The 20,024-nt window shown below is 41.1% G+C and overlaps 1 protein-coding gene across 1 annotated transcript; it reads right to left on the bottom strand.

The window, feature by feature from the left end:
• Positions 1-6,298: 6,298 nt before the first annotated feature.
• On the bottom strand, positions 6,299-17,617 carry LOC104293286 (epidermal retinol dehydrogenase 2-like). Its single transcript, XM_009892774.1, has 6 exons — positions 17,272-17,617; positions 10,724-10,855; positions 8,987-9,086; positions 7,634-7,778; positions 6,922-7,047; positions 6,299-6,392 (listed from the first exon to the last, which is right to left on the bottom strand). The coding sequence occupies exons 1-6, from the start codon at positions 17,590-17,592 to the stop codon at positions 6,299-6,301; spliced, it is 918 nt and encodes a 305-aa protein (XP_009891076.1). The 5' UTR covers positions 17,593-17,617.
• Positions 17,618-20,024: the final 2,407 nt, after the last annotated feature.

Below are 20,024 nucleotides of genomic sequence, written 5' to 3'. Positions count from 1 at the left end.
TATTTTTAAGAGATTATTTAATCCTAGAGGATTAAAACATTGTGCAGGCAAGTCACTACATGGCCTCAGATGTAAAGCTCGAGCCTGCTATGGCATACCACATTGCAAAAACTAGTTTAAAAGACTTTGGAAAGGGGGTGGCTTTGGAAGCCTTCCTGTCTGCCTCAGGAAGGGGGCATGCTGCTCCTTCACTCACAGCGGCTCTGCTCCACCTCTTTTTACCTCTGTACAGGCAGATTCCAAAAAACCCTTAAAAATTATACTTCATATATGTATAATTGAAGTAGATATATGTATGTGTGTGTATATATATATAGAGGCGCCCCCCTCCTCCCCCCATTCTGCTTTCCAAAGTCCCCAACCCTCTGCTTATCCTCTTTATAAAACACCTTGTTTGAGACTTTGAGACACAGGGCTAAGCTACCCCTTAGCTCAGGAAATTCTCTAAAACAGTAGAAACAGGTCCAGCCTTCAAGAATTATGTCTTCTGGTACTTCCCATAAGGAGACCATGTACCAACTAATTACTCATCAACAATATCACCAATATCACCATTCCCTCTTTCCTTACATCCCTCCACATATTTAGGGGACTCCCATTTGAACTGGTGAATTAAGTAAGTTTCCTCACTACTTTTTTATCTGTCCTCCAGCCTTCTTCTCTAAGGTGGTTTTCCACTTTGGAAACTGTAGCTCTCTCCTATCAAACCTAACTGCCTCTCTCAAAATCTAGGAAGAAGCGGACGACAGGACATTATTCCTTGAATGTGAAGTGATTTTTAAATGTTCTCTTGCCTTTGAAGGGAATCTGAAACCTGATCCATTTTAGATGGGCAGTTACAATCACACAAAAATTAAAAGCAAAGATACTTTGGGGTTTTTTTAATTATCCAAATGCTAAGGACCGAGCCATAATCTTTAAAGTGTTAATATCAATATTATCACAGATAAAATTATATGTATCTAAAAGCATGAGTGAAGGCAGTCAGCCATTTCACTGGCAATGTAAAAAAAAAAAAAGTTGCAGTAAATAGTTTCACGGGTATCTTCAAAGTCCTCAGCTCAGAAGCAAGGTTGAAAGCAGATTTCTGCCTGTTGCCGCAGGTGGACATAATTTCTACAGGCAAGCTCTACCTGCTTCAAGTTTGGTGGTTTTTTTGGTTTTTTTTTTTGTGAAATTAACTTGGTAGTCACTTTTTTAAGGAGTTGTAACACAGATTTCAACTAGATACCTTGTCATTTTACTCCCATCCTCTGTTACAGACTTACCCAATACCAGAGTGTGGAAATTATGTACTTTCTGAAGGAAATACTTCAAACAAGCACCTCACCTGGCTATTTTGGTGAGATTTGTTCCTTCTGGATACACATCCTCTACAGATGTGATTACTTGGAACTCTTTCTCAAATTAAATTGTTAGCAGCTTCCCAAAACACAGGTATGCTATTTTGCAACAACTGTAGCATGGAATTTAATTAACTGCGCATGGTGTATGGGCGTGCTTCAGGGTTAACTATTACCATGCCAGAAATACGCAGACAGAACACTAAGTAATAAAAAGGTGTATTTTCTAAAATTAATACAGAGAAGACCCTCCATGATAGCCCTCCACCAAGAATTCCTACTTCTGGTCAATAATCATTGAGGACTGCGTGCTCAGCAGACTCCTCAGCTATCACATCTCACTGCATTAGTCTCTGAGCAAGCTGCTTTTACAGTCATGCACTTGACACAGGTGGTGCAGGTTCCTCCCCAGTGGGACTGCACCATCACCTTGGGTTTCACAGCCTAGATGGTGGCAATTTCATGCCATGAAGTTTATGGTGCAAACAGACAAAACTTCTTCGGAAAGAACCTTTTTTTTTTTTTTGCTGTTGGCTGCATCTACTGACAGTGCTGTTGCTGCTGTTCGTGTTCTGGCTCTGTTGATTCTTCTTTCTGTGTCACAGCCAGGGATGCTACCTCTGGACCTCAAAGACACGGAGAGGAGGAAGTGTCAGAATATGCCAGACCCTGTCTTAGGGCTCTGCCTCTCCTGGGTCTTTTCTGTAGTTCTTCCCTCCTGGACAGGGGGTCTGGAAGACTATCCCAATACACGTCCTGCAGAACCGTGTTTCCTTAGGTAGGTTCACCCCCTTGGATGAGGATGACGTCTCTCAACACAGCTATACCAACAATCGAGGTTTGTTTTGATCAAGCAGTAACTACCCAGCAGACCCAACACTGCAAGGCACCTTGGCATATAGCCTATGCCTTTGTAATACTGTTTTCTTGCACATCTGTGTCCAGATCATGAAGACACTCTTATTCCTAGTGTGAATATTGCTGAGGGCAAGGGAAGAAGGTGTGAAGGGTGTTTTTTTCACCCCTCTTCCCTGGACAAAGCTATGTCTTCCTCGGGTACGTACTATCCGCACAGCTTCAGGCTGTGAGCTTGGTGGCTTTAGCAAGCAGAGAAAATATCTGTTGAGGACTACAGGAAAAGTACATTATACCCTGAGTGGACAAAAGCCACTGTCTGTAATGCTCCCCCACTTATTAAAGCATCAGTGACTCTGCTAAGTCTCACCAGAGAGACAGTAGCTCTGCATTCTCCTGGTATATCTGACAGCTGTGGATCCAAACCTGTCTCCTGATTATCACAGCAAAGAAAAACTCAGTCAGAGAAGTGAAGTTATTTTGTTAACAGATTTATTTTACAAAGCCTGTGGTTTTGGACAGCTGCTTAGCAAAGCATGCAGTCCACATAAGTGCCTTCAGAAGATCAACTGCCCCTAGGAAAGTTACCAGAAAGAGGTATTTGCTTGGCTCCTTCCTGACATGAGACCAGACCACCGTGAAGACCAGCTTCCAAGCAGCTTCATATTGCTCTTAGGTATGATTTCCAAATTCATAAAATAAATAATAATAGAGCCTATATCTCAGCTGCTTTTTTTGTTGTTGCTGCTGTTTTCCTCCTCAGTCTTGTTCAGAGAATCAAGTTAGTGCCAAGAAAAATCATATTCTCTGTGCTTTGAAGCATTAGGGGATAATGAGATTTCTGCTTCCACAGGAATATGAACTCACATGGAAAAGAAACACAACATGCAACGAAATACCATGTTGTGGACTGTCTTTGAACCACTGTATTAGTGATTGTGAAGCCAATGCAGCCATCCCAGCCAAATTTAGGACCCAGTCATTTTGTTAGAGACTATTTAGAATTTCAAGCAATGGTCATGAAACCAAGAATTCCTTTGTGGGAGCTGCCCGATGTACTTCAGAAAGCAGTCCCCTGCTGTTGTCAGACACGATGCTGTCACAAATGGGATGCTCTTCTGTTTTGTGTTCTATCCTCTTGTTCGGGTTTCACAGCAATCCTTCTGTGAGGAGTTTTCTTGCCGAGAGCAAGAGGAGAGAGTCCTTCTTGGCATCAGGAAAGTAATCCATTAAGATCACTGTTATGCTGGAAGTGAGCCATCTTTTATCTCAAGAAGTTCATATGTCACTTGAAGATCCAAACACTCAACCCATACGGCCCCCTGAACACAGGAAAAGGATTTGTGCTGCCTGACCTCCAGGATACACCTCTACGTATCTGTCATGCCATCTCAGGAGATGTTGGAGATCAAACCCACCAACAGGATAGGCTATTATCCTCCAGTCACACAAAGTAATTTGACAGTAACCGTAACATTCCAAGTTAGCACACCTGAATGAAAGCAGTATTTGTGTACTCCTACCAGGACAGCTCGCTAGCAGAGATTTTTCTAGTGAAGCTCTGCATGACAGATTTTGCACACTCAACCTACTACAGAACTTGATCTCTAAAAGTCACACCTATTCTTTTACAGATATGAACATACTCGAGTGAGTCCAGTGAAGGTCTGCAAAGACAATTAAGGTACTGGAGCACCTGTCATACAAGGAGAAGTTGATAGAGCTGAGACTGCTCAGTCTAGAGCAGAAAAGGCTCAGGCTCAACACGCATAGGTACCTGATGGGAAGGTGCAAAACACAGAGCCAGACTCTTAGTGGTATTCACTGAAAGGACAAGAGGCAACAGGCACAAATCGGAAAAAAGTACATTAAATTTAAACATTATTTTCATTTATTTGTTTTTAAACCGAGTGTGAACAAACACTGGAAAATGTTGCCCAGAGAGGTCATAGAATCTCCAGCCTTAGGGACAGTCAAAACTTGACTTGACACAGCACCAAGCAATCTGCTCTAATTAACATTGCTCTGAATAGAGGTCCTTTCTGAGCTCCATGATTCTGGGAAGTATAAAATCCCTATAGAGATGTACTTCTCTGGCACAGGTTACCAGGTAAGATCCTCCTAGTGGTGTGACACACCTGAACCTGCTAAGAATCCACAAATCCCACAGATAGACTCATTGCTTTCAATTTCCCTCAGCAGAACATGTTTGCAGAGACACTAAGAAAGAAAAGCTACTTGCTCTCACAACAGCTGGAGTTTGATACATACTGCTCATATGCATAATCCATTTATCTCCTCCTTTGCTCCAGAATCCTGCACACCTAGTATTTAATAGTTAGGAGGAAAAATGTGCTCTGTTAGCATAAAAAGGTGAAGCATCTGCAAGACACAGATACGCCACACAGTTAATAGTGAATGACTTTATTACCAGCGAACAGTGCAATGTACATATGGACAGCACATTTAGGTAATACCCGTTTTCTACTTAGTAACTTCCATTTCCTGAAGTCTACTGTAAAATGAGCAGACTTTCTGAGGTAGAAAATCTGCAGATCTGGAAGGACAGTAAGGCAAGTCTTTTCTTCATCAGTCTGAATTCTGACTCTCATATATCCGTCATAAAGGTAAGGCCATTTTTAAAACACTTGTTTTACTCAGTGTTTCTTGCTCATCAGTAGTAAAGTAGTTCTATGTAAACTTTTCTCTGCTGGTAAGCCTCACTATTTGTATAGACAAGGGAAATGAAGGTAGTTCTAGGCCTCCATGGGAAAAAAAAAACCCACATTAAAAATCACTCTTTTCTCCATACTGTTCTTTAATTAAGTGAATGCTAACGCACTTTAGTTTTAGTTTGCAGGTGTTACCAATTGCCAGTACAGTACTGTGACATGAGGTGGGCTTCACCAGCACGTCCATAAAGGGCATACATTTAAGGTATAATCTTCCTTTTTCTTGTTTTGGATCTACCAAAAGTCAAGGGGGCTTTCAGTTTTGTTGAGCAGCCACTACCAAAAAAGGCCAAGGCCTCCTCAGCCTATGTCCCAAATAAATGGATAATCCTAATAGTAAAGGCAAAGTAAAACAAGTCTCTGTAGACACAAGGCAACCTGCCACCCAATTCGGAGAAGCAAAACATAATGCTGATACTAAAGCTATGGCTGTAATGATCCCATTCACTCCAGTTCTATCAGCATCATTCCTTTCTGAAATAATCCCAAGAGAAGCCCTGATTAGACAATGTAATATCTTTGCTTTTAGTAGCTCAGTGTTTTACTTGGCAACATGTTTGATAGCCCACTTAGACTGGCAGTCTTATGCTTTATAAGTACAAGTTTATTCTGCTTAGAAGATGAAAATTTAAAATTGTTCTTAAGTATTGCACTTAGAAGATACAAAGACTTCTGCTACAAAGTTGCAGTCATAGTACTAGCTTTTAAAATAAATGAGACAAAAGCAGATTAGCAGTGCAAATACATCATTTACATCCTTCCCCCTCCCTGCCCCAACATCCAGAGTCACCTGCGAGTCCCAAGATCACCACCTCCGAAAATTAATATATTTCATTGGTTTTGCACCAACACAACACATATTTTCATTACGCAAAACTTCCATTTGTATAAATTCAAATCTGTTGTTTCAGGAAATTCTTGAATTCCTCATCTTACCCAGGAATGGTAACGGCACCAGTGGTACAGCCCCTCCTCATGGTTCAGTGAATGGCAGCGAGAATTCGGGACGACTAGAAGCTTTCCTCGCTCCCTGCCAAATACATGTGGTTTCTTGGTCCCTTTTCCCCCAGAAGTTGCCAGTTATTAGTTTGTGATACAGGATCAAATTTAAGGCATTAAAATAGACATAACCAAAGGAACTAATTTCAATTAATGCATTTCCATAATGAGATGAAAAGAAGTCAGTTCACTGGGTTAAAGAAATAGTCCGAGTGAAAGCTGTTGATTAAGAGCCAATCTCCTTAGAAATTGTTACTAATGAGAAGTGAGGCACCTTAAGTTCACAGCTGCTAGAGAAGCAGACCTTTCCCACCACCACCTTTAATAAGGTCCACTTTAGAGCTGTTGGTCTCGGAATTTTGCGCTTTTTCACTCCTTCTTCTCTCGACCTTTGAAGCTATCCATGACATAGAGGTTTCCCAAATAGTCCGAAAGGAGAACAATTATTTTCACTGGCAGGATACTGTAAGGTAGGGGAGTTGGAGAAGAAGAGACAAACAAAAACAAAACAGACATCAGAAGAGTTGTGCCGTTTTATCACAGAATTAGTTTTACGTGGCTAATACAGTATACTCTCTAGAATACAGTACCACTAGTCCTCTGAAAATATCCACTGCACTCATTTGGCAGCCTGAGTTATTAGACCGATCAATTTCCCAGCCTGGCTTGCAACAGAGTCCGAGGTGCCCCAATGCTGGGGGCAAGATACCAGATAGGCAGTTACTGAGGAGAAGGCCCCATCTCTACAGCCCACAGTAAAACTGCACCCCAATGGGGTCAGCAAGTCACACTTAGACATTTCTGTCATTGTTCTGTGGGCCAAGGGTAGACCGAACCCTTAGAAACAAAAAAAAGAAAACTCCAGAAATGTGCAGAACTTAATGAAAATTACCACCAATTATTAAATTACTCAAGCAGAAGCGTGGTTTGCACTTTTAGTCAAGAACATAGCTCTGGACAGAAAAGAGAGAGAAAAAGAGGGAAATACTTACTGTTTCAAACCGAAAAAAAAATAAAGACTGCGCGGTATCAGCAATATTTCTTGGTCCTGCCGAATAGCAGTCATTATCTTCTCAGCCACGTACTCAGGCTCCAGAATGGGAAGCAGCCTTGGCCACCTGGAAGAGAAGACATTTTTTACTATAATACAAATTGCTTTGGATTCACATTTTACTCAAAGTAAGTCTCCATTTTGCAGTTATTCAACTAAAAGAAGAAATAAATACCACAAATCCTATGAACAACAGAACCTTCATTATGCTAGAGAGTGAGTGGCCATTGTTATTTTCGTTTTGTATGATCTCTCATAAGACAAATCCAAATAGTCCTCATATTAAGGCACACTGGGCTTTTATTCGGCTCCTAAATTTGTCATTATACAAGCATACTGAGCAAAGCTATGCCACTGACTTCAGGAGGTGAATGGGGGTTTAGAAACCAGAGAGGACAACTGGAGCATTTGGCTTCTGCAGAGGAAAGGATGCCAATTAACATTTCACGCCTCAGCTTCAATGAATAGTAAAGTACTGAGGGCTTTGCCATTTGGTTTGCCCAGTCACTGGATAGCACTGCTAACACCCATCTGAGGCCCTAAAAATAACACACCCCGAGAAAAGCCTAGCTCATGTTTTTCATAAAGGAAAGGGGAGTACGTAACATGCTAAACGTGCATGTTGCATAAAAACCTCGCAAGAGCTTACTCACTTGCTTCTGCAGCCATCAAACATCCCTGTGTTTATGACGTAAGGACACACGGTTGTGGTTTTAACACCAGACTTGCCCAGAACTCTCATCTCTAAATCAACCGACTCTGCAAAACCAACTGCTGCAAATTTACTTGCACAGTAATCTGTAAAATAAAGAAAACATTAATTGCAGTTAAACATTTTAATTTGCTAATTAAACTTTACTGAACAGGTTCAGTGAGTCCTACTGCTGAACACATACACAGGAGCAGTAACTGCTTTTGACAGAGAACAGGTACAAAGCTCTGCTCTACTAAGCAAACTAACTAGCCACAGGTCTTTTTACAGTATACAACAGCAGCACTATAGTATAGAAATAATACATATATAGTATGATAATATGACATAGACACAGTATCTGCAGGAAATTACTGTCCGATAATAAAATACTTTACAGAGTAGGAACTGTTTCAGGATTAGGTTACTAATAAAATTTGCCTTTGATATGATTCACTCCTTTTAATTTCCCTCTCAAGTTAACTGTTGTTCCAGACTGGCAGACAGAGGGTTTCTCATTGCATCCCTTCTATCACCTTTCCACGTTCTGCTGAACAATAGCAAATGAAATTATCTTTTCATCCAAGACCTTACCATGCACTAGCTTCTTATGCATCAAACTCAAGCTTTCCAGACTCTCTAATGTAGTTTCAACTTGAAACTCAATTTGTTTTCATTATCACTGTCTGGAAGTTATATTTCTTTTACTGCTACGTCACCTTATTTCATTTTCCTCCCCCTTGGCATACGTTTTCCAGAAATGCCTTCTGAGTTTGCCCTAATTGCAACACTTCCTTTCCATAACTGTATGGGTTCTCTTGAATGAATCACTGAGACACAGAGAATGCAAAATGAGATATTGCACCTCTATCTCTGCACCATGTTTGGATTTTAGTAGTTCTTTGAGTCAGGGAAACCTGTACAGGACACTGCTTAGCTTGAGAACAGCCTTGGGAAACAAATAAAAAAAATAATAATAAAGAAAAAAAAGTGGCCTATTCCCCACCAAGTACCTGCAGGTTAACTTTAACAACACTGAAGTTCTCAGTTTCCAAAGTTCTATATGGCTCCTAGATCCTCTAACCGCCTTGGCAGAAAAACCTGTTTCACAGCACTGCTGAGCATCTGGAAAACTCTTTTGAAAGGAATGGTCTATTTAAGGTCAGCTGGTTTGAAAGTATGACCATTTGCTTTACCTGTGCGCAAAGACCCAGAAACTCAAAATTAGGATTTTTTTTTAATTTATTTTCATGAATATTGATTGCAGCTTAAATCAAATTAATGGTCTAAATGAACATTAGCTTTAATACACTACCTGCAAGACGATTGACTCCAATCAGTCCCGCTGAGCTTGCAATACTAACCAAGTGTCCGTGGTTAGAGGCAATCATCGCTGGGAGGAAGGCTTTGTAAGTCTGCAATGTACATCAGAGTCGCAATGAAACATTTCACTAAGTAAGCTCCGTGCTATAATACTTTGAAGGTGTCTCCCTACAGCTTCCCCCGCTTCCATTATGGAAGGGAGGTGGGGGAAGGAGTTTGTTGTTTGAACTGTAAGCTTCAACTACTACGCTGGGACTTTCCAGGCCCCACCAGTACCACCTTCTCCTCAACACCAAAGACAGATTGTAACTTGCTGAAAAATAAAGATATAGCTTCAGCTACTCCTTAAGGTTTTTTTTTCAGCCTAAAGCTCGGCACTGCAGTGTTTCATATCAGAATTAAGTGTTCCCTGCAAATTTTGTAAAATGGCAAAAATTTGAATCTTATGTCTTCCTTCAATTAAATTCATTTAATCTTTGTGATTAAAATTATTTATGAAGAAACTGGAGCATGTTTTAATATCCCCTTTGCAATTCTTTATGAGAAGGACACCATATAGATGACCCGCCTTCCCCAGAAGGAAGAAAAAGCAAATTAAGTTACTAACTTTGGACAAAAGCCCCACTTATTACTAAGAGCATTGTCTGAACGTGTGGTATCTCTTACTGAAACTATCATAATCACAAAGCAACTAGAACACTAACAGAATTGAACACTTCTGTGTTACCACAGCAGCAACTTTTAGGCTGGGCCTGCTTCATGTCAATTAACATTGAGGGATTATAACGTATGACTGGCTTCAGCATTTATCAGATGGTGAACTTCAGTTCTTAAGAGCATTTCTAAATACAAAGCAGTTTTGCTTCCACCTACCTACCTACCTACCCCAGAAGTTCCCAAAGGATCCATTCTTCCACCCTGTCCTGGTTTGAGGTAGGACTAATTTAGCTTCTAATACTTGGGAAGACTGCACTTTTAGAAGGCTCCAGTGTCTGAATTTGTGAAAATATTTACTTTGTAGCCAGCTATGGTGTGTGGGTTTCAAGGTCTCGGTGTTTTCAAGCTTGCCAGGTGCAGGGATGAGGAAGAACAAGACCCGGGCACTTGACCCAAGCTGGCCAACAGGGTTATTTCATACCATGGACGTCACATTCAATATAAATTAGAAAGTTTGCTGCGAGGTTATGTCTCTCCCTTGATGGCTGTGATCCTGAGAAGTTCTTGCCCCGATGCCGGACCCCTGAGGCCTTCCCTTCCTCCCAAAGCCATAGTGCTCACAGTGTCCGACGTTCGCTGTCCACTGCTGGGAGCGCACAGCTTCATACTGATAGAATGGGCTGAGTATAATCTTTGCATATTCTGTATTGGTATCAATATTGGTTCTTTAGTGCTATTAATGTTAACTACCTAATCTTATTCTATTAAATCTGTTTATATTTCAACCCCTGGGTTTGCTTGTTTTTTACTGGGTGGGGAGGGGTCATTGGGTGATAGAATGGTTGTCTAAGTGACAATAAATTGCTATGGGTTTCTCAAACTATAACACACTTTTTTTTATTATTTTACAGACTCCCGGGCATAGAAAGTAGTTTCCTGCATCATTTCTGACTGAACTTACAAGGAGCATCCTTGCATATTTTCCTTAACTCCAAAAGACAAAATTAACAATGGAAACGTGTTAAAAGGATGATTTATGATGTTGTATGTATATGCAAAGTACAGGTATTACCCAGAAGTGTGCCATTGTGTTCACTTCCATGGTTTTTTCCACAAGTGAATCTGGAGAATCAATAAACCTCTTCCCAGTTACAATACCAGCATTGTTGACTAGTATGCTAACGTCGCCAACTTCTTTTTTAACCTAAAACAAAATGCCTCGAGATATTATGCAATAAACACAAAACATGCTTTCCAAGTTTTATATATAAAACATAAGAAATAGAAATATCAAACATTTCAACTAAGTTGAACTCATTATGCTTGTGACAGATCCAAACACCTCAGGTTCTTGCACATTCTCACCTGATGCCTTTTTAGAGCTGAGCTTACAACTGGACTTTCTTTGTAGGTGTGGAGCCCAACAGCTCCCCGCCGGCTTCTCTTTCAGCAGCTCTGGTTCTTGCTGCGTCTGTTCCGGGTAAGTCTCTATTGCAGAGAGCTTAACTAATGCAACAAATATTTCGCTACAGTAAACCCATCTAAAAAACAATGAGCAATTCTTTTTGTGTTTACCAGAATCAGGTACATCAAATCTATGAGAGGGCTGCAACACCTAAACTTTCACTTGCAAGGTTCCTTGCGTTATACTCAAATCCTCTTGTGTTTTCCACAGAGGAACTTGAGCACAGCAGCAGTGCTGCCATACAACTTGAAGGCTGAAGCCACCTTGCACAGTACTTGAGCCTTTTGATGAGCAGAAGGAAAACTGGATTCCCTGTTGGTAGCGTTAATTGCCTACATCCCAACAGTCCATGGATTCATCTCTCCTACTTCACAGGGCAGCAGCTACTTAGTACCATCTTCATATTGCAGCTATTTCAAGATTCTTCATGCTGTTTTCCACATGTTCCACTTCTCTTGACTGTGACTGATAAATACTGACATGTACTACACAGCAGTTTTTCACTAGCGGTAACTTTAGTCACATTCCACAGCACACACATTAAACCAGAATTCTTTACAGCTTTCTGGGGGAGCTGATGGTGTTTTCTGCCCTCAATATGTTGCAATTAGAATTGGCAAACGGTCACTTTTGAGAAGAAGTATTCTTCATATGCATAGGCAGTGAGAAAGACCACCTGTAAAATTTATTTTCCCCTCACAATCTTTTTATTTATTCAAGTATCTTGACTAATTCAAGCAACTTCACAGGTCAGAAACTTAAGAGCTTATCTTGCTAAACAAAAAGGTGGTGTTTTTTGTTGGGTTTTTTTGTTTTTTTTTTTTTATAAAAAAAACAAGTTTATTTTTCACAAAGACAGCCTGAAAGGACACCATGTCTCCATTGATATTAGCTGTCAGGACAACACAAGTAGCAAGAAGCCTGTAGGAAGGGGTTTTGTGTTAAAAAAGATTGTTATGAAAACTGAATAAAAGCTGTAGGGTTCTGAATAAAGGAAGATTTTCGAACACATGCGTTCACAGAAGGCAAAAGTCTTATGAACTTCTGGGGCTCATGGCACAGAAGCTTGTTTCTAGTGTATTTGTTTCAATTCTAACACTGTACCAAGAATCCTTATAAGATGATTCCCTGAAAGTAAGTTGGCTAAAGAGTAATACCGATACATTTAGTTCAATAAGAGGAAGACATAGCCCCTCACAACATGCTTCTCTCTAAATTGGAGAGATATGGATTTGATGGGTGGGCTGTTCAGTGGATGAGGAATTGGTTGGATGGTCACATCCAGAGCGTAGTGGTCAACGATTCAATGTCCAGATGGACATCAGTGACAAACAATGTTTCTCAGGTGTTCATATTGGAACCAGTACTCTTAAATATCTTCATCAATGACATAGACAGTGGGATCGAGTACACCCTCAGCAAGTTTGCAGATGACACCAAGCTGAGCAGTGTGACTGAGCTGCCTGAAGGACGAAATGCCATCCTGAGGGACCTGGACAAGCTCCAGAAGTGGGCCCATGTGAACCTCATGAGGTTCAACAAGGCCAAGTGCAAGGTTCTGCACCTGGGTTGGGGCAACCCTCAGCATTGATACAGTCTTGGGGATGAAGGGATTGAGAGCAGCCCAGCTGAGAACTTGGAGGTACTGGTGGATGAAAAGCTGGACATGAGCCAACAGTGTGCCCTCACAGCTCAGAAGGCCAACTGTATCCTGGGCTGCATCAAGAGAAGCATGGCCAACAGGTCAAGGGAGGTGATTATGCCCCTGTACTCTGCACTGGTGAGACTCCACCTGGAGTACTGCGTCCAGCTCTGGAGCCCTCAGCACAGGAAAGACATGGAACTGTTGGAGCGGGTCCAGAGGAGGGCCACAAAAATAATCAGAGGGATGGAACACCTCTCCTGAGGACAGGCTGAGAGAGTTGTTCAGCCTGGAGAAGAGCACACTCCAGGGAGACCTTATTACGGCCTTTCAGAGCTTAAAAGGGGCTTATAAGAAAGATGGGGACAAACTTTTTAGCAGAGTCTGTTGTGATACGACTAGTGGTAATGGCTTTAAACTATAAGAGGGTAGATCTAGACCAGCAATTAGGAAGAAATTCTTTACTGTGAGGGTGGTGAAACACTGGCACAGGTTGTCCAGAGAGGTGGTAGATGCCCCATCCCTGGAAACATTCAAGGTCAGGTTGGATAGGGCTCTGAGCAGCCATATCTAGTTGAAGATGTCCCTGCTCATTGCAGGGGGGAATTGGACTACATGACCTTTAAAGGTCCCTTTCAACCCAAACTATTTGAAGATTCTAAGTATAGTTATCATTTTAGCTCCAGACTGAGGACTTCCATGAAGAGACTCACTTGAGAGAGCAACCATAGGCCAGCTGATATCAAGATATTATGCAAGTACTCAAAAGGAGAATGAAAATATTTAACGCAGTATTTGAAGTTCAGTTCATTAATCTGAGCCCTCTTGGAAAAAGGAAGTTAGTGCTCTATGTGTTGTTTAATTTGTGATTTCGAGATCAAGTGCTAAATATGTGCTGACCAATAGGTTTGGGAAAACATGTTTTTATGCCATCTGGCCATGCAGTTGCAGATCACAGGACCTCATTTCCTAATGGCATTTCCTTTGCAAGGTGCCTACAGTGACTAAAGAAAGCACAAGCAGACCGGGCAGACTAGGTTGTATAACAGTAAAGAATTAAAGGATAATTTACTACCTATCCTTTATTCTAGCTTAACTTCCTCATCTCCTTAAACTTGTTCCAATCTTGTCCATATTTAACTAATCAAGGGTTTAAAAACCAGAAAGCGTAGGAAATAGAGCCCCTCTCCACCGCAGCCATTGCTCGCACATTCTTGTCTGTCTATTCACCTCTCAAAAAGTTGTCATGAAATGATTTAAACATTTCTGAAGCAGCACCACATAGTGTCCATAGGTAGCCTTAGACAAGTTGTTCTAATCACCAACCTGAATGTGCACCCCTCATCACAAGCTAAAAATAGCACACATTCAGATACACAAATGTAATCACTAGTAAATGACGCTTTAATACTGCCTCGTGTCAGATGATCTAGCAATTCTGGAAGCCTGGACCAGTACCCCAAATCTACCCTTCAGGGCAAATAACAAATACCTTAATAAGTGGTCATGCTTCTTTTGTGTGAACAAAAGATGGACAGAGGTGGGGGGGATGTGGTACATACAGTTAATCTGGTGATTGGGGCATTCAGGTTAGATGGGAGACTGGAAGTAAGAACTGAACATTGATCATCCCATTTCTAACTAGTGGCAAAAACCTGAACAATCTCCTCCTTTACCATCTGTCTCTACTCAGTCTTCCACGATATATTTACACTTCGAATGGAATTCAAAGCAGATTTAAGTACCTTCCTGCAACCCAGACAAATCATTCCAGCTTAACACCACCTCTGTTCATGCTGCTTCCCTACTAACTAGATGTGGCATCTCTTTTCCTCAGCAAATTTGCAGTTTTAATTCCCTTCTCCTCTCGGCTCTCCCCTGTGCATGACAGAGCCAAGACACTCAGCTCAGGCTTCCACACTCTGCTTTGAGGCCAAGTACAGAAGACCTTTACCAAGCCTTTTCCCTAGCTATTAAGTGGGGGTGGGTGTAATGTCAACTGTCCAGAGCTCCAAAGGTCTCCATTTGTGCAGTACAGGAAAGTATGTTCCAGGTGTTTGTTTTAGGCCTAGGTAAGGCAAGCATTATGCAAACAGCTGATCTGGTTAAACACCTTTTTCAGGTATAAAAACTATTTCCCGATTGTTTCTGCATTTATATTTATGCTTTTATACTGAAGTTAAGTAGCGAGCAATTTCTGTGATTCCCAAAAAGCATCCCAAAGCGTTCACTTTCTAAGAACCACAAACCCCTCTGTAACAGCCTACAAGAGGTGGAAGAAAGCATTGATGAAATACCACCAGGAAACATGCTTCTACTGTTGCTCCTCTGACAGTAAAGAGGATTCTCAAAAAGGTGGAGAACCGGCTGCAAACTGTCATCTTGACCAACAAGCAAGGAAAAACAGTGGATAAGCAGAAAAGTACCATGCAAGACTGATCCTGGGAGTAAGTGTGAGCCCAGACGCAATTTCACAACATGATAATGAGGAAAAAGGCTTCTGTTTCCTCACAAGTAGGAGGATCAAAAAACGTAAGAGTTACTTCCCTCTTTCTAAGCCATATATTCTTAAAGTTAAGCTGAACTCGAGGGAGGCAGGGGTAGGTCAGAGGTGGCCACATTCCTTTAGGGGTTGGGTACTTCTGGAACAGGGACATTAGAAATAAATTTTAAGCTATGGCTCTTGATAGCCAAAAGCTGTCCTTCATCCTGTTGGTACAGGAAAGGAACAAGGACACCAAACGTGTAGGGCTTTTTGATTTTCTTCCAACTGAACTAACTTTTTCCTGGTCTCTCTGTGTGGCTGACGAAGAACCAGAAGCAGGTATTTAAGGTTCACATACATTTTATTTTGGCTTTGAGGTTGTTTTACTGGGCACAAAACTTTCAACCATATCCTGCCCTGCCTGCATGGATTTAGTTCGCTATAGTCTTGCAAAACTCCAAGTCATTGTGTGAAGCTGAATGACCAGGGGAAAAAAAAAACAAAACAACAAAAACACAACCAAAACCTGGAACCGTGCTGCCTCATCTTGCAAAGGTTGATGCTGCACACTATGAGCCAAAGTCTACTACACTGCATTAAGTAAACCGTGGCATCAAGCACCAACTAATACTAGCCTTCTTGTCACCAATAAGATGCGAAAGCTGTCAGCAGTACATGACATTTCTGAAACAACAGTAGTAGAGTATTTTCTTCTATGCGGATCAACAGGAGGATTATTAGCAGATCAGCTGTTAGTGAACTGCTGACAGAAGATTATAAGCAAGGAATCATGCACTGAGACCCTCTTATCACTTCTTTGCTCCTGTCTAGCTTTATCATCCCTAACCTGTGTTGCATGCACATCTACATCCTCTTCTCCTTTGTATCTTTGGCCAGAAAGGCTCTGCTACTGCTTTTCTCCATGGGACTAAGTGCAAGCCCTTGAGTCCTCAAAATTGAAGGTTAGCTTCCATCTTCATTCCAGTGTCCTTCACACTACAATACTCCCTCCTCCCCCAGTTCTCCCAGTTCAGTGAGAAGCAGTTACAGGCCTGCAGTGAGACACGTGCAGCTGCTGTGCAGGGCCAGCAGATGTGCAACTCAGTGGGGGTAACAGAGCTGCAAGCTGGACCAAGGGTGATCAGCATTACCAGAATACAAAACGAAGAGCACCGGCCTCTAACAAGTGGCAAGTCATGCACAAGCTTCACTTACTGGTACGTTTGCTCTAGTCATTTTCAAACAGATAGAAAAGAAAGCAGAAGGCTAGAGCTTCTTAAACATCATCAAAAGAGGAATGTTATTTCAGCCAACAGATGTTCCTGAAGACAGCTTTTTTCTTAAAGAATTCATCCTCAGGAAAACACTCACTGTGGAAACTTTCTAGTCCAACAGTTAAGTTTAGCAACATTTTAAGCAAATGAGAACAGGTTTTTATAATGGAAACTGTTAAGCAATTCTAGCTTTTGGCAATTCTACTACTCTGCCTAAAATATCTAACCACATGCTATATTTACAATGCTCTTCAGAAAGGAAAGGAAGAAATATTTAAGACTTCAAGATACATTTATTAATTCTGATAAAGGGAGCCAGCAAAAAAAATCTATTCACAGCCATGGAATTATTTGAAAATTGCCTAAGCAGTTAATCCTTTTTACAGTGTATAGTCTTTAGGGTTTACTTTTGGTAAAAGGATGCCAGAACTTGAAATACTGCTTTAGCTGCAATAAATTGATTTTCTGCACTTCACTAGTAAGTGCTTGCTCAGTAATTGAATGAATGAGAAGCTATCCAGTTGAAATTAGCTGCTGAAAGAGAGAACCAGCTCTTTTTGTTTTTAAAGGAACAGAGGTACGCAAGTCAAGTCTAAAAAAACATTGTTCTTAAAATAGGTAGCATGCGCTATACATTCTGAATGAATTAACTTTAGTCTCTTGCCTTGAAGTCACTAAAACTTATCACACACCCTCACACATGTGCATGCACTCATCTTAGATTAGTGCTGAAGAGACAAATAAGATACTTTACCTGATCAGCTACTCGGTAGACATCCTGCCTTTTGCTACAGTCACAGATGTAACAGTGTACTCTCACTGCTCCATTTTCTCTGGCCAGTCTACTTGTCTCCTTGAGCCCCTCTTGATTAATGTCCCAGAGAACCACTGTGGCTCCAAGGCTGGCAAACTTTAAAGATAAGAGTCTTCCAATGCCACTTCCCGCTCCTGTTACTAATACTATTTCACCACTAACATTCTTCTTCCGTTTAGGCACAACCAAGAACACTAGCGACTCCAGTAAGTAATACACAAAAAGTCCGATGACTTTGAGTGTTTCCAGGAAGAAGTTCATCTTGAGGCTATTTCTTCAGATACCTGACAAAAGAAAACGTTTACCAGATAGAATAAACCATAAAGAGATAAAAGGCAAACATCAATATTTCAAAGTTGAAAGGCATTTCCAGATATGTTCTAAGTATTTCCTCTAGCCTGCTTATGAGTGTTGTTTCAAATATATAGGTTTACATCTGCACATCTGACCCATTTATCCTGTTTCTGTATCACCTCCAGGTTGCTCCTACTCTCCTCCAGAACACAGCACACAATTGATTTACCATTGGGCAAAGGTAGGGAACACCTGCCCTCACCTGCTTTAGCAATTTCCCACCTCTCACATCATGGGCCTCCATCTCTGCTCTGACAGAACGTGGACTCCAAAACTAGAATCAAAGAAGTGATTGTTGCCCCTTGAGCATCTTAAGCAGAAATGCATGGCAATTACAAATCAGAGCTTATAGCTTGATCAACCAACTTCAGTGCTCTCAAGCTAGTATTTTAGATCAGGAGAAATTCTCTTTTTAGGACCTTTTTTGCCTTGTAGGCACTCCTTGTCATCAAGAAATTATATGCAAACCAAGTCCAGTCTCAATCCCGCTGAAAAACTGCCAGCGTAGGGAGCTTCAGAACACTGTATGCTTATAAATCTCTAGAACACACCAGGTAAATTACTGGCTGTCACTACCAGCTTTTCAGCTACCAGTACTATCATTATTGATGAAAGCCTGCTTTTGCAATTGAACAGAGTGTTTTGTTTAGGAATGCATTGCAAAGTTGTTGACTTTCTTCTCTTCACCTCCCTGCATTAAGCAAATGTCATGGGCTTGAATCATACCATCACAGGTATGTGTTTAACTTCACCATCTGTACTCATCACAGTAATACTGACATTAAGCAGGCATTTAAGTCCTTGAAAGAATGGTATTTATTTCCCAGTACTCGAATACTATGCAAGAAATGCACCGTTGGTCAAAGCAGATTTTAATCTTTGACTAACTATGATATGAAGGATTAGTATCTTCCCTCTCAGCTAAAGGTAGAACATGCTGGCGCTTACACTTCAACCTTTGGCACTACATGCCCAGTTTGATCACATCTCTTAGTTAACATTGCTATCTATGCATATAGGTAATCGTGTTTAACAAGTGCCAAGAGATAAGTTATTTAGATCTCTGCTACTCTGAGCAAAGTTCATGAAGTTTAGCATGTGGACATACACGTGTTATCATGAGTCTCAGGTTTTGTACATGGGAAATACGGCCAGTCCTGAAAAGGGACAGGCCACTGCTAGAACAGAACAAGTTATTTCAGAAAGTTTTCTGGGAGAAACATTAGAACATTGCAAAATTATTCTGATAACAGAAAAAACATTCATCAAAAACATATCAGGTAGGGAAACAAGTTCTTCTTTCTGAAGAAGAGCAGTGATAGGATGAATGGTTTCTCTTCTTCATTCCCTTTAAAATGGGACAAAAATGTGTGCAGAGGTTCTGGCACAGATGAAATGTAGTAACACCGATAAAAAAAAGAAATACCAAGAAGGCACAGGAACATTTTTCGAGAGGCAACATTGACATCTCCTGTAGTAGGCTCTCATAGCTATAGAGCTACTACAGCTATAAGCAAAACTAGAGTTATACAGGGAAAGTGTTATTAAAATTCACATACGTAAAAAACCCAGCAAGTTTTTTTTTTTGAAAGACAAGTTATTTGCTGGATCTAAAACAGAAGCAACCAATCTTTAAAATAAATGCAGTTGCTTAATTTAACTTGATTACACTAACTTAATGCACTTAACATAACATCCTCCAGTTGCATGAGAGGAGATGTGCGTCTCTGGAATAGATAAGGATGTTAGAGTTAGTCCCCATGGAAAAACAACAGAGGCAATTGCCTTCAAAGTATAATACACAATTTGAACTACACCCAGTTTAGAACTTATGTTAGTAATTTATTAAGGAAAATAATAATGAATTAGGCTTACATAGGACAGAGGCACATTAGATTTTAGGGAAATACTGACTTTCTCTTAGAGAAGCAGAGTTATTTGGGCACGCAGACCACAGGAGACTTTCTGTTAGAATACCAACTCCGCACCCTTCAGTGAGGCTCCCAGTTTCCACCGACGCATCCCTCACCTAACCCAGCTTTGACTGGGCTGAGAGTCCTCCATTCTCACTGGTCCACTGCCTTACTACTGCTAATTACACCAGCTACTGTAACCAGGCGCATCCCAACACACTTGCCTGATTTTGGCTCCTCAGCTAAAGCGAGCAGGGATGTGCTTACAGGCGAATTAGCCAAGGGTACCTTTGGCACACACAAGACCGTGGAGGGCTTTTATACTGTGGTGAAGCGTCAAAGGTTTGCACAACGGCTTATCGGGCAGATTTCTCTCCAAGCGCAGACGCCCTTGGCAGCGCTGGCAGCCCCGGGGCTCCTGCGGCT

The sequence above is a fragment of the Charadrius vociferus genome, unplaced genomic scaffold (genome assembly GCF_000708025.1).
Source record: "Charadrius vociferus isolate BGI_N301 unplaced genomic scaffold, ASM70802v2 scaffold79, whole genome shotgun sequence".
Lineage (NCBI taxonomy): Eukaryota > Metazoa > Chordata > Aves > Charadriiformes > Charadriidae > Charadrius > Charadrius vociferus.
Note: the sequence above shows the minus strand (reverse complement) of the source record. Positions and strands in the feature narration are given on the sequence as shown.